This window comes from Poromitra crassiceps (assembly GCF_964638095.1).
Source record: "Poromitra crassiceps genome assembly, chromosome: 5".
Taxonomy (NCBI): Eukaryota; Metazoa; Chordata; class Actinopteri; order Beryciformes; family Melamphaidae; genus Poromitra; species Poromitra crassiceps.
Genome location: NC_139642.1, coordinates 25,702,821 through 25,716,043, shown reverse-complemented (window position 1 = coordinate 25,716,043; position 13,223 = coordinate 25,702,821). Strand labels below are relative to the sequence as shown.

General features: G+C 44.5%; 1 protein-coding gene across 1 annotated transcript; it reads right to left on the bottom strand.

Annotated features, from left to right (window-relative positions):
- Positions 1-397: 397 nt before the first annotated feature.
- On the bottom strand, positions 398-12,808 carry tsku (tsukushi small leucine rich proteoglycan homolog). Its single transcript, XM_083637309.1, has 3 exons — positions 12,599-12,808; positions 5,014-5,332; positions 398-3,611 (listed from the first exon to the last, which is right to left on the bottom strand). The coding sequence occupies exons 2-3, from the start codon at positions 5,317-5,319 to the stop codon at positions 2,871-2,873; spliced, it is 1,047 nt and encodes a 348-aa protein (XP_083493435.1). The 5' UTR covers positions 5,320-5,332; positions 12,599-12,808; the 3' UTR covers positions 398-2,870.
- Between the last annotated feature and the right edge of the window lie 415 nt (positions 12,809-13,223).

The following is a 13,223-nucleotide window of genomic DNA, read 5'->3' as shown; positions in this document are numbered from 1 at the left end:
CTTGTGTTTTAAAGCACCACTCAAGACCACAAGCGTGTGTATCTGTAGAAACTGTCAAGTATATAAAGCAAGAAGCTTCTATGTGACGTGTCACCGCATTGTAAAACTAAATAAACTGCTGAGAGGGTAAACCACTAAGATCTAAGCTTTTCCTCTCGTACTGTAAAGAGAGACACACCCTGTGATGAGTCAACTCAGTACTGTGTATACACATCACAATCTGCGCTGAGAATCCAGGATTTCTGTCAAATTGTGAAATACAGCAACAAAATTGGCCCCTCGCATCTTTTCCTATAGTTCCAAATGGGAACTTTGCTGGCACACCTAACGATTGTTGCCAAGACATGTGTCATAGCCTACGTGAGAAACACAACATACAAAGCACAGACCACAAAGAGTCAATAGAATAGTCAATTTATTACATAATGATTCATATATAAAGTTATGTACAGTATAGTTACATAAATATAAACCTCTATACCAGGGTTGGTGACAGTTGACTTCCAATTCAACCAATTCAAGCAAGCTTCTTGCCTGGAATTAAATTTCACTTTTCATTTTGAACTCATTTGAGTTGAAAGTGAATTGGCCCCCCAACCCTCTTCTACAGATTCAAACACGACATGACATTCAACAACTCATCTGCAGTCTTGAGGCTAATCGTCTTCTTAGGTCCACAGTAATGCCACAGGAATGCCAAGGCAGCTTTACATACACATGACACACACACACACACACACACACACAGTGCAGATGGCTGTTTCAACATGAACACATGTTGCTGAATGTAACTTCATATTAGACTACTAATAAGGTTTGTGACACTTCATAGGTCCAATGTTGTGTTCTGAAACACTGTCTTGCACAACTGGAGATTGATTTTTGATTTGATGACATACAAAAAAAAATATTCTTGGAAAACATTTACTCCTATTATGTAACATGGTTGAAACAAACCATACTGCAGTGAGATCCTTTTAAGGCAGCATGAACCCAATTTATAAGGTGGTGGTAGTGACAGACAGGCGGACCAACCTGATTGTCACAATTTATATAGACTATCCAAACAGCCTGGACAGCTTTGGGCTGGTATAAAGCCAAGTCAAGTGATGGAATGGTATTTCCATTGATATTACAGATTAAACGCCCACACATTCATTTGAACATAAGCTTCTCATTGGTGCACGAAGCATTTTGAAGGGGGTTTTCTTCCTGGTTTTTCTTCCGTTATGCGCATGTCTGCTTGCGTTCACGAGCACCCCATGGCCCAGAGCTATAGAGACAGAGGGAGCTGCAGAAAACACCTCTTGGTGGCTTCAGAAAAAAAAATTGGCTCATAAAGTAAAACTTGATGATCAAAAGAGTCGTTTTTGACTTTGAGTGATGCCCAGATTTTTTTTTTTTTTTCACAGCTGCTTCTTTCCCCATGTAAGTGGATGGGAAAAACAGTTTCTGGCATTATGTGACTTGCAATACCGAGCTTGGCCACACCACGTTCAACTTGTTTCACAGCCCAGAGCTGTTCTTGGGGGCTTGGGTGTTAATCCATTTGGAAGTTAGGCGCGTTTTCGTGATTGGCCATGGCCATTGCCACGCCCCCTTTTGGCCAGTGGGCATGGAAAGTGAATCAGTTCTAAGTTGGTCCATGACCTACTTTTCTACAAAGTTTCGTGCAAATCCTCTCATCACTTTGAGATATCCTGCGGACAAACAGGGGCGAAAACATGACCTCCTCCTGGCCAACTCCGTTGTCGGAGGTAATCAAAATCATTTTTATCCTCAGTTAGGTTTAATTAGAGTACCAGAAGCCAGTTTTAAGGTTTGACAACCAGACGGTGTGTAAATGAATCATCCTTGGATTGTACATATTTCAATACATTGTCAGGGATTGATGTACAACATGCTCACGTATGCGTATTCTTCATGTAAATCTGTTCAGCCCGGCACCACATTCAAAGTGAAAAGGAAAACCTTAGTGGTCAAAAGGTAGCATAGATACTCATCAGTACGGTTATCAAAAGCAATGTATATAGTAGGTGTTGTGTTAGGGCCGATTCAATGCTCTAAAATGGTTGGGAGACGCGAGGCACGCTGAGTGAACAGTGAACACACAATGTCTATCAAGTGGACGGTTGTGCTACGGGGCCACCTGGCGTTGCCAAGCAACCACAAAAAAAACAACTCGGCTGGAACATGCTTGCAGCATTCCTAAAAAGTTGAGATGTTTTGATCTATTATTATTATTATTATTTATGGTTGCGGTCAGAAAAAGAGGAGCGCGTGCATGTCGCGACCGCATCGACCTCGTGTTCGCACACGTCTGCCGCGGCGCGCGCGCACCCCCACTGACATGAATGGATTTGAGCGTACAGAAAAGACGCCGCATGTGTACCGGCCCTTACAATGACAGTTTGGCCATGTGTGAGTGGATTATTAAAAAAAAAATCCCCCGTGTAACTGAAATAAGTGCAAATTACAAACAGCTCCATCACTTAATATGGTCCCAATCAAAATGAACGTGATACATTTTGGATTCATGATTGGTCCATAAGCATTTCAAAAGATATGTAAAGATGCAAAACAAATGACCCAGTGGTGGTTATGTCGAATACAAGTACATGTACAGTTTACCAAGCCAAGCCAAAAATTTGAGATTGCTTTTTAAAATACTCTAGTCGTGTTTCTGAAAGGTCCAGCATCTATGTTCATGATGGCTTTATTAAAGCATTAAGACATACTTAACCCAAAACCTGGACCAGCGAACATATAAGTGAAATAACTGATTGACAGGAATAGCCAAAGTGTGTTGCATATTAAGGTGCACAGAAGGCACAGTTCTGGTGTCAGAAGTGTACATACAGAGTGATCCATCAGAACACGATGCCCTCCACGTTACAGCTCAGCACCTCGTGGTGTTGGACCTGCCCCAGCTGCCTATGGAACTGTCCCTGCTTCTGGGTCCTCCAGCACTGGACGCTCTGTCCCAGTGTAATACTCTTAATACTGGGCAGGTGGCTCAGCATGTTACTTGGCAGGGTCGTGACCCCGGAGCCGGACAGATTCAGCTCCTGCAGGGAGCCCAGTCCGCTGAACATGGCCGGGCTCAGTGTTTTCAGTTTGGGGTTGTTGGACAGATCCAGAACCTGGAGGCTCTGCAGGCCCTTGAAGCTGTGAGGCTGGATTTCTCGAAGCTTCTGAAGGCCGCTGAGTGATAAGTGAACCAGGTCTTTTAGGTAGGCGAAGGCTCCCTCTTCGATGCGGGCGATGGGGTTATCGTCCAGGCCTAGGTACCTCAGCGGAACTCCTGCCAGCCGCGGCACGCTCGTCAGTCGGTTTGCCGTCAGACTCAAGCTCTGGATGTGTAGCTCTCCTTCGTGCAAGCTCCTGGAGATGGACACGAGTTTGTTGTGAGACAGATCCACGATGACGGAGGCGCCGTTGACTTTAGTGGCGAACACGTCCATGTCGAACTCCTGGAAGTCGTTGGAGCTGAGGTCGACGTCAACCAGAGGGACGCCGGAGAAGCACCCGGGGGAGAGGCTGACCAGGGAGTTGTGACTCAGATCCAGAGTCTCCAGGTAACGGAGCTTGGACAAGGCATTGGGGCTTATCTGGAAATCAAGAGGCATGGAGGAGATGGATGAGGGATCAAAGAAGATTGTATTGAGAGGAAAAGAACGAGAAGACGCAGTCAAAAGGGTTAGGAAAGGACGATTGAGTAAGAAGAGGAAAAAGAAGAGAGGGAAGAGGTCATCACAGCAGACTCTTAGTATCCCATTGTACTTTTCAATAAATTTTCAAGGGAGCTTCAAGTCTGTGACGATAACTGTCTTTTCTCTAGGGATGCATGAGGATATCGGCATGTCCTCGGTATTGGCCGATAAAGGCTTTAAAATGAAATATCGGCACCGGCCCAAAACGAACCAGGGTTGGACATTAGTCATCATGGCCCGAGGCCACAAAAAGTTACTCTTTGGCCACCAAAATATCCCGTGTTGGCCCGCCGTGGCCACCACAGTACGAGCCTTCACCAACGCAACGTTAACGTTACACAAACATCCCAATTCCTACAGTTCTACAAACACCCCAAATCCTTTGCTCCTTTTCCTTCGAAATGCTACAAAACCAGCGAACAGTACGGTAACGTTTCTGTACGAGTACCGTATTCGTCACCGGCTAGCTAGTAGCTATCGATGTGTCAGGACTACTGAAGTAACGCCATGGGTTTACTCGTCTAACTACTGAAATTGCTGCTGCGATTACAGAAGCAGAAACACAAAAGGACTGAAAAAACAAAACGCCAAAGAAAAATTAGAAGTGAACGGAAGCAGGAGCTTAAATGGCTAGACCACTGGTTCCCAAACTGTGGTGCGTTGTGCTCCAGCTGGTGGTCAGCCAGAGATTTTTTGTTTGTTTTTTTTGTTTTTGTTTTTTTAACAAACAGTTTTTACATAATACATTGACCCTCAGGAGTAGGCTTGGGACAATTTTCAGAAATATTGCGATATTCGTGAAATGTCACAATTTTGAAAAATTTGTTTCAGAGGCTGTAGCGGGCTCAGTTTTAAAGCCAAAGTGAAGTTTCTCGTAGCATATGAAACTAGAAGACCTAAGGCATCGATAGGTACCAACCATGTCATGCTAGCTTGTCAGCAAGGTGGCTAAACAGCACTCCAAATTTAGGATAAATTTTGGCGAGGGGAAACACATTTTCAAAGGGGTCCTCTTTTTCACAGCCTGTTGGCAGGTGTGTGTGTGTGCGTGTGTGTGTGTGTGTGTGTGTGTGTGTGTGTGTGTGTGTGTGTGTGTGTGTGTGTGTCCCAGGGACCACTTCCACTGAGGATACCAAAATGTTTTCCCCCATAAAATAAAATAATCTGATTTAACCATGCAATAGCATCAGAAAGGCTAAATAACAACATAAGGCTACTGGGTTCCTCCAGGTACTGACTGACCTTGGTAACATGGCTGCATTAAGTCAAGAGATCTATGCGAGTTCCTCCAGGTACTGACCTTGGTAATATGGTTGCTACTGAGGTCCAGGCTGACCAGGGTGGTGTAGCCCGGGCCGGCGAGCATGGTGTCAGTGAGCGGGCCCATGGTGTTGGAGGACAGGTCCAGGTGGGCGGTGTCCAGCGGGATGGGGATGGGCACGGCCACTCCGGTGCCCAGGCCTCGGCAGTCCACCCGGGTCAGGCTGAAGCTGTGGAACAGGCCGAAGCTCTCCACCTCGCAGCGGCAGCCCGGGTGGCAGTTCTTCACAGCGCTGGAGCCCACGGCCACCAGCAGAGACAGGCCAAGCCACACCGGGAGCGTCATCGTGCTGCTCTGGCTGCATGGGGACACAACAATTTGATTCTTTATTTAACCTTTATTTGCCCAAGAAGAATCTCTTGTTCAATGGAGAGCTCATTGAGAAAGCAGCAGCATCAAGACAAACACAAACGTAGCAGACGGATACAACAAAGTATGAATAATGCAAAGAAAGATAGAGGTTAGCTACAGAACAAAAAAACAATGTATCAAATCAAAAATTCACCTTGCAGTGTTCCCTGAAGAGGGAGTAGAATACATAAATACAGATGAGCCTAATACAGTTTGAGTGAATACTTTTTGAATATGTTTCCAAAACGTCTCGCTTTCATAGGGCCTATAGAGCTCAACAACAGTGACACTTTGGCGCAGTTCCGATTCCGTTAAGAGAATTCCCCGTTCATTTTCTCCATAGCTGTTTAGAAAAATCATTATATAAAGAGTTTTAAGCCTGGAACCAATCCAACCAGCCAGCTACTGAATCATGAGTCATGAGTGACCATAAAACATTTGAATCTGAGCAAAAACAAAGCATGCAAAGTGGGGACAAAATGATCCTTTTGATTTTATGTTTCATAACACTGTGTTGCTTGCTGGTTCTTATATGATGGATGGATGTATCGTGCGAAACTCTCACAAACAAACCAATAAGTCAATTATTACCGTCATAAAATGTAACTGCTACCCGTGCCGTGTTGAATGAAAGTAGACAGCAGCAGCATTGATAAGATCCTCATAAAGTTGACTGTGTGTGTGTGAGTGTGTGTGTGTGTGTGTATGTGTGTGTGTGTGTGTGTGTGTGTGTGTGTGTGTGTGTGTGTGTGTGTGTGTGTGTGTGTGTGTGTGTGTGTGTGTGTGTGTGTGTGTGTGTGTGTGTGTGTGTGTGTGTGTGAGGGAGCAGGTTAAACAAACTGAATCCAAACGGTCAAAAGTTTGGCCCTCTGACAGCCAATGATTCAAAGCCAATGAGATGTGGTAAAGAAAGATGGTAAATAAACAAAATGTGTGTGTGTGTGTGTGTGTGTGTGTGTGTGTGTGTGTGTGTGTGTGTGTGTGTGTGTGTGTGTGTGTATACATATTATACACACACATATATATATATATATAATTTATTATTATTATTATTTCAACTATGGACTCATTCACCACATGATAGCCAGTCATGTCCAGTAAAGCTCAAATCATCCAAGCTACCAATCATTACCTCACTAATCACTACCTCAATCACCTTTTTAACATTCCCACACAAATCTCTGACCTTCATCCAAACTCCTTCAGATCATAACACCTCGTTTGTCATGTTAGAAATTGGAATGCCACCTCGGAGCTCTTTGTTTTTTACTCTTCTGGAAAAAACACACTTCTTGCATTCTTCATGTGACTTAAGCAGCCCTAATTTGCCTCCTCCGTAGCTTCCCAGCGGGTGTGACCTGATTTCCTTGATCAAAGAGTTCATTTGCACTTTCTTACTTTACACATTATGACAACGAGCAGGCATGCTTTTATAAGAGAGAAAACAGAGTGCATGTACCTCAACAAGGCCCCTAAAATACCTCTTATGTATTCATGAATTGAGCACAACGAGATAAAGTATTGAGACCTTTGGAGTTTAAGCACATTCCAAAAAAAACACAAAAAAAACACTCAGCAACCACTTTCAGTTATGAAAAATATACTGTCCTCTGTCTGGTGTAGCTGCCGTAGTAGACTAGACACACTACATCTTAAATAACAGCAAAAGGAAGCCTCAAAAAGGATAAAATACAATGGCAATTCTTAGAAAAGGCCCACACATTCAAAATAAATGCATTTGGATAGACACACCACAGACCTATGTGCTCAATGTGTCAATCATTTCAAAGAGAATCAGATTCACAAAATAAGTGAGTGAATAATATTCTAATGTCAAATCTATCCCAAAAACATCTCTACATCAAACCCATAGAAGAACATGGCATAAGGCTATAATCATACCTCTGTTTAGTTGTTGCCAGATCCGTCTAAGCATCTGTAAATGACAGCTGAACAGAGCTCAGCCAGTATCCATCAAAGGAGGTAAATGATCTAATCTCCAATTAGATCAGTTAAGCATCATAGCAGCACAGAAGAACGCACACACACACACACACACACACACACACACACACACTGACACATGACTACACAAGAAAGTTGGACAGAGGTTGGAGTTGTGCAACAAGTGGTCAGAGTCAAGCCGCTCTGTCCCGACTCCCGACACAGCAAATATTAAAGATACAATCCAGAGTTTTTTCAAACATTCGCCTACCCATGCATGTAAAACTCACGTCAATAATCTATGTTAATCTGTGCATCAGAAACTGAAAATCCCACCAGTCACTATGTCAGCTAAACTACAGTGAGTGGAGGGGTGACATACCTTCCACAAACCAAATAAACAAGTGCATATTGCTATAATAACCGATTCTAGTAGAAAGAGGGGAAATAGCAGTGCAGGACTCTTCTCTGTTAATGACCACAGACATTTTGACATCAAGCTTTGTTAAAGGCACACGGTCTACTCTAGATGCACTCACTCAACTCTCAGATGACAGCATTAATCTGGTAGGGTGCAGTATATCTGAGTGGAGCTAAGGTGTTAGCTTATGTAACAGGACCAGGTTGCATAGTTGCATTGTACTTGTGGGTCAGCAGCATGCAGACTGATTACCGGTACTACGGCTCAAAGTCTACTTAGAGAGCTGTTCATTTGTGTGCAGGTCTTCTTGTGCTTTGACCCTTGCACTGCTTACTACTGGTTGCTTGTAATATTGTCTGTCTAGGAATTCTGTTAAGTTAAGTCTACCGTTGCTCTGAATACATTTCAACGTAATAGACATGCTTCATAGCATCAAAAAGTGCGTGCAGATTGTGTGTGTGTGTGTGTGTGTGTGTGTGTGTGTGTGTGTGTGTGTGTGTGTGTGTGTGTGTGTGCACGCGTGCGTGCATGCGTGCAGATTGTGTGTGTGTGCGTGTGTGTGTGTGTGTGCGTGTGCGTGTGCGTGTGTGTGTGTGTGTGTGTTTTTGTGTGCGTGTGTGCGCATGTGTGCGCATGTGTGTGTGTGTGTGTGCGTGTGTGTACTTTGACTGCCCAAGTACCCCAACTGTACCCCAACTGCAGTTTTTGACCAAACAAGAACCGGCTTTACTTGTTTTTGAGACAAATTAAGTCAACACATCTCTTCAGCTACTGAACAAAACGTGTTGCTACTGTGTGTGTGCAGTGCACACACACATCTGCCCAAGGAAGGGTCCTTGGGCAGATGATTATCCTCTCATTCCAGTTACAAGGCTGTCTCACCTCACACACACAGACCGCAGGCCTCAAGGCGACCTGGCTTGTTAAGAAGCCACATTACAAAGACTCAACGTTTACAAAGACTCAACGTTTACAAAGACTAAACGTGGGAAAGGAGCGGTAAAAGCCAAGTGGTCATTAGGTTTATATATCTACCGCACTGACTGCTGTGGCCGAGTCAGCACCCCCGTCTCCTCTCTCCCACATCCCTCCATCCCGGCCTGCAACCATCTCCTCCATCTGTTGCTTTACTGGGGGAGCGTGAACTTTCCACACCAGGTGTTCCTCTCAACCTTTCACCAATAAATCTCAGTTAACGGCAAACTGTCGTTAGCGCCGGCTTCCAATCAGACACATTCTAACTACTGTAATTACCCCAAAAGCCAACGGCACTTAGAGCTGCGAAGCCCGTAGTGGACAATTGGCAGCGGCCTGTGAAATCACGCCCAATAGCATCTCACTTTCAGGAGCCTTTTTGACACCTTCATACTGGGAATGCAGCCCACCGCACCACTTCAACACAACCTTTGCCGTCCTCTAGGGGGCCGATCGACCATTACTGATTTTTGGGGCCAATAGCAATAAGTGAGCTGGAAAATTAACACCGTGCAGCGCCTGATGTATCTGCCAAATCGTTTAACAACATCATTTTTACTCAACCGTATACCTTTCACAGATTACTGTAGACTTGACCCTTGAAAACGGTGGTTCCAAAACTGTGGTACGCATGCATACCCCTAGGGGTACGGGGAGGTACTACAGGGGGTACTTGAGAGAAAGGGTGTAAGAAAAGTGTAAGAAAAATGTAAGAATAAATCATGAAAGTAAATGAAACGTTAAAATAAATCTGCTCAGGAGGAGGCACTAATTGCAACTCTTTCACTCCATTTCTTATTTTGTAATGTTATATTCTTCAACCAGAAATCAGGGAGAGGGGGGTACTGAAGCCAAAAAGGTTTTTTTTGAGAACCACTGCTTTAAAAGAAGGAAATGATCTAAAAACAACATAATCTTAGTCTTTTGTAGGCAAAATCACTTTTTGTGCTAATCCTATTAGTGTGTTATCAGTGTAAAATGTATATCTGTCTGAAGCCAATATTGGCTGATAAGTGCACTGATGATATCTATTGGTTTAGGCCCTACACCTGATACAACACCTTCCTACATGCGTGTTAATCAATTCAACAGACCATAATCAACCTCAACTGTTTCAAGTCAAATAAGAAGCTCCTCTTCATCTAGCTGCATGAAAAGGAGGAACTTGAAGCTAATTTTAGCGCATAGCGTAGAGAAGGTATACGAGGTGAATGTACTATCTGATCCGTTTAGTGCTCATATTGAATCTTTTGGGCACAATCTTCACATCGACTGTATGTAGGCAGCATCTACACTGACCCTGATGTGACCTTCATAATGAAATCCACTCATTATCCACCACGCCTCCGAGAGGTCTTCTTCACCGTGTCATTGAAACGACACACTGTCCCAATTCAATCTGCACGTTGAAGGCTGAAAACAATTTAACTTGAAGGGGGAAGCCACACTAATCCTTTTAAGCCACATTAATGCGTGACACTGAGGGGAGTCTGGCAGTTTAAATTCAATTGATGCTACTTTAAGTGTTTAAAACAATTAGGCGCCGATGAGAAATAGTTACAGTCAGCAAATAAACCTACAATCAAGGAGGAGACGATTTGATGAGATAGACTGAAGTCATCAAAAATAGTGAAGATAAGAGAAAATACTGATCAAGGACTTGCTGGACGAGTGGTCAACTCAATGGCCATGAAGATAACGATGCACAGATTCCTTGTTAACAGATCACGGTCACGGTGCGGCCGCACTGCAGCCACCTTTTTCGCCTGCTGTCGCTGCTGCCCATTCATTTTGTATTGATATAGGTCGCAGGTATCCCAGCATGCTTTGCAAGGCGATGAGCGGCGGCGACGAGAGGAGGGCTACATTTGAAATCGACCAATTGAAAGGCGGAAACACAGGTAGACAGCCAATCAAGCTGCGGCACCAAGCGACCAGCAGGCGACAGCAGGCGTCTACACGCGAAAAAGGTCGCTGCAGTGTGGCCGTACTGTCACACAGGCCGCAGCGCGGGCGGCTCGCGGCCTGTAGCGATAGTTTCTGCGTCTGGTCTATTTTTTGCCCGAGCCGCGGGCGATTGTGCGCAGCCAGGCAGGAAGTCAGTACAAGTTGTGACCGGCGCGGCGGAACAAAACAGAAGGCTTCTGTTGTGAATGGCCATGCTCCTGCTCGAGCTGAACTTATGCGCTGCACCGCTGGTGTGTTTGCGCCGTTAACTGATAATCATGTTACAGCTACTTCAGTTTTAAAGCACCTACGAGCAACATTTTTGCTTGTTATGAAACGGTCTAAATGTAATAGTGATGCCTCACATCTTACCTATAACAGCAGGTGAGACCAAAGCCGAGTGAATCGGCGAGTGCTCTCTTGTTGTTTATAGTCTCGCTCCGGGAGTGAAACGAAACGGTTTACGGCAGCTGCCGTAAACCGTTTCGCTCTGCCTAGCAACAGACCCTAAACAAGAAGAACGGCTTTCCTCGCTACTTCCAGGGGCGTTCTACTCTCACGAACATCTCTCGTTATGTAATATATACAACAGTTTGTTTGGAAATCATTTTGTAATTTTGTGGTTATGGCCGAACTGGCAGATCATGATTACGTGGCCGGCGCAAAGAAAAAAAGGAAGTTTAGCGACCAACAAAGACAAACCAAGAGGAATGCTGATAAGAACTGATAAGACAGTTAGACTGTTTCATAACAAGTGAAAATGTTGCTCGTAGTTGCTTTAACTAACATACTGTAAGTCTAGGCTGTCTAGCTTAGTAGATAAGCTAGATAAGGGCAAAAGGAGTATTAATTGAAATTCAGTTATGCTCAAATTGATATCATCATTATACATATTGGTGGAGGAGGAAAGGAAAGGGCCCTTTACTTGGTTATCAGAGGTTGTTTTGGGTCATTATGGTTCCGGTATAGAACCCATACCCTAACCAAAAAAAACGTTCAGAACCATTCTTTCTCTCTGTATAGTGGACCAATGTGCCCAGATTGTGCTCCCTGTGCACTTTCCCCCACCTACCCCCTGATGTTGGACCCCCTCTGACAAAGCAGGCCTCCCTGAAGTGAGCCCCAGCAGGACCCCTGCTGCTATGGCCTGAGAAGTTAGAGGCGGGCAAAGACACATCGGTGCCTCCGCAGATCAAATTTCTTGCAGCCGTGGCAATCGGTGCAGAGCAGTCTCTTCCACTGCACCCTTTTTGGTGGGGGAAATATATATGTTTAAACTCTTTGAACTGTTATTTCCATTACATCTGCTTCTATGCACTCTATGCATTGCCTCGTATAGCACCTACCCGGTGTATATCAGCCTGTTGGACCAGAACGTATAGCTTTAAGCCTAAGGCACTTAACCCTCGTTGTTCTCTCCTCTCCTGACTAGAACCTTGCTGTTGTGTTGTATTAAAATCTCGTGTGTAACATGATGTCGCTTTGGCATAAACGCGTGTGCCAAATGGGAACTTGTAAATCAACTTTGCGTGGGTCCATCCCCCCGCCCCTTTCTGTCAATCACAACTCCACATGTCACTTTCTTCTGCACGCACCATTCACAATAGTTACATGTTAACAACACTCTCTACGAGTTGTACTTAACCCAATGAACTCTTTGTAAACACACACTAGAGCCCGGGCATTTACTCGGGGCGTCAAAGAAAACAACAACCACGGTTTGTCCGAAAGCGAAGCAAAGTGAAATCTGATCTGACCAGAGGTCTGCCGCTGCTGGGTTTGTGCGCTGCGGTGTCCGAAACTAACTTAGTGGTTTTGGTCGAAGGTTTCACGGGCTTTTAAACAGAAAGGGAGTGAACTAAAGGCTAGCCTAACGTTACTTGTGTTTTCTCACTTATTTCGGAATCGTACAATGTCCCGACTTACCTCGACCACCAAGTAGAGACCCTGCTGCAGCCGCCTGGACAGTCCGCTTTTTAGACGAGTTCACTTCACCGCTCCCATTTTTCTTGGCCCCCTGCCGCAGCACTTCACTGTGTCGGTAGTTTGCTGTCTGCGTTGCCCTACATTAGTTCTCCAAGTCCCTGGCCGTGTCTGCTACTCAGCAGTAAGCTGTCAAGACGAGTAAAAAGACGGGATACACTTCTCTCTTCCCATCCCATAAAGTCCCGTTGGCTTGGTTTGCCAGTCTCAAGCGTGCCGCAATACACAGGAAGAGGACTTCCGGTCCAAATCCTCCAAAATATATTTTTGGAAGAATATTATATTTGACATTTTCAGTTTTTGTTTTTGTTACATTTTCACTCCACGTTTAATCTAAGTTCTAAAAACGATATTGACACGTTTTTATGTACAACAATAAGTTACCATGATGCCATTGCCATGGTGCTGTTGAGGTCAGGCAGGCAAGTCATATGGTCGTTAGCCGTGACACACACTCTAAAATAAAACTGTGTGTCATGGCTAGGTCAGGGGTGAGAGAGTGAAACAATTCTCTAAGCTATTTAATATAAAGTGTGCCTGTTTATCAAGTTGTACCGAATGATTTAAA

What these genes read in the sequence shown, in the direction of transcription:
- tsku (XM_083637309.1), bottom strand. Translation starts at nt 5,319, where the DNA reads ATGACGCTCCCGGTGTGGCTTGGCCTGTCTCTGCTGGTGGCCGTGGGC. An exon ending in GTAGCAACCATATTACCAAG is followed by an intron (nt 3,612 to 5,013) that starts GTCAGTACCTGG and finishes CTTGATTTCCAG; the next exon opens with ATAAGCCCCAATGCCTTGTC.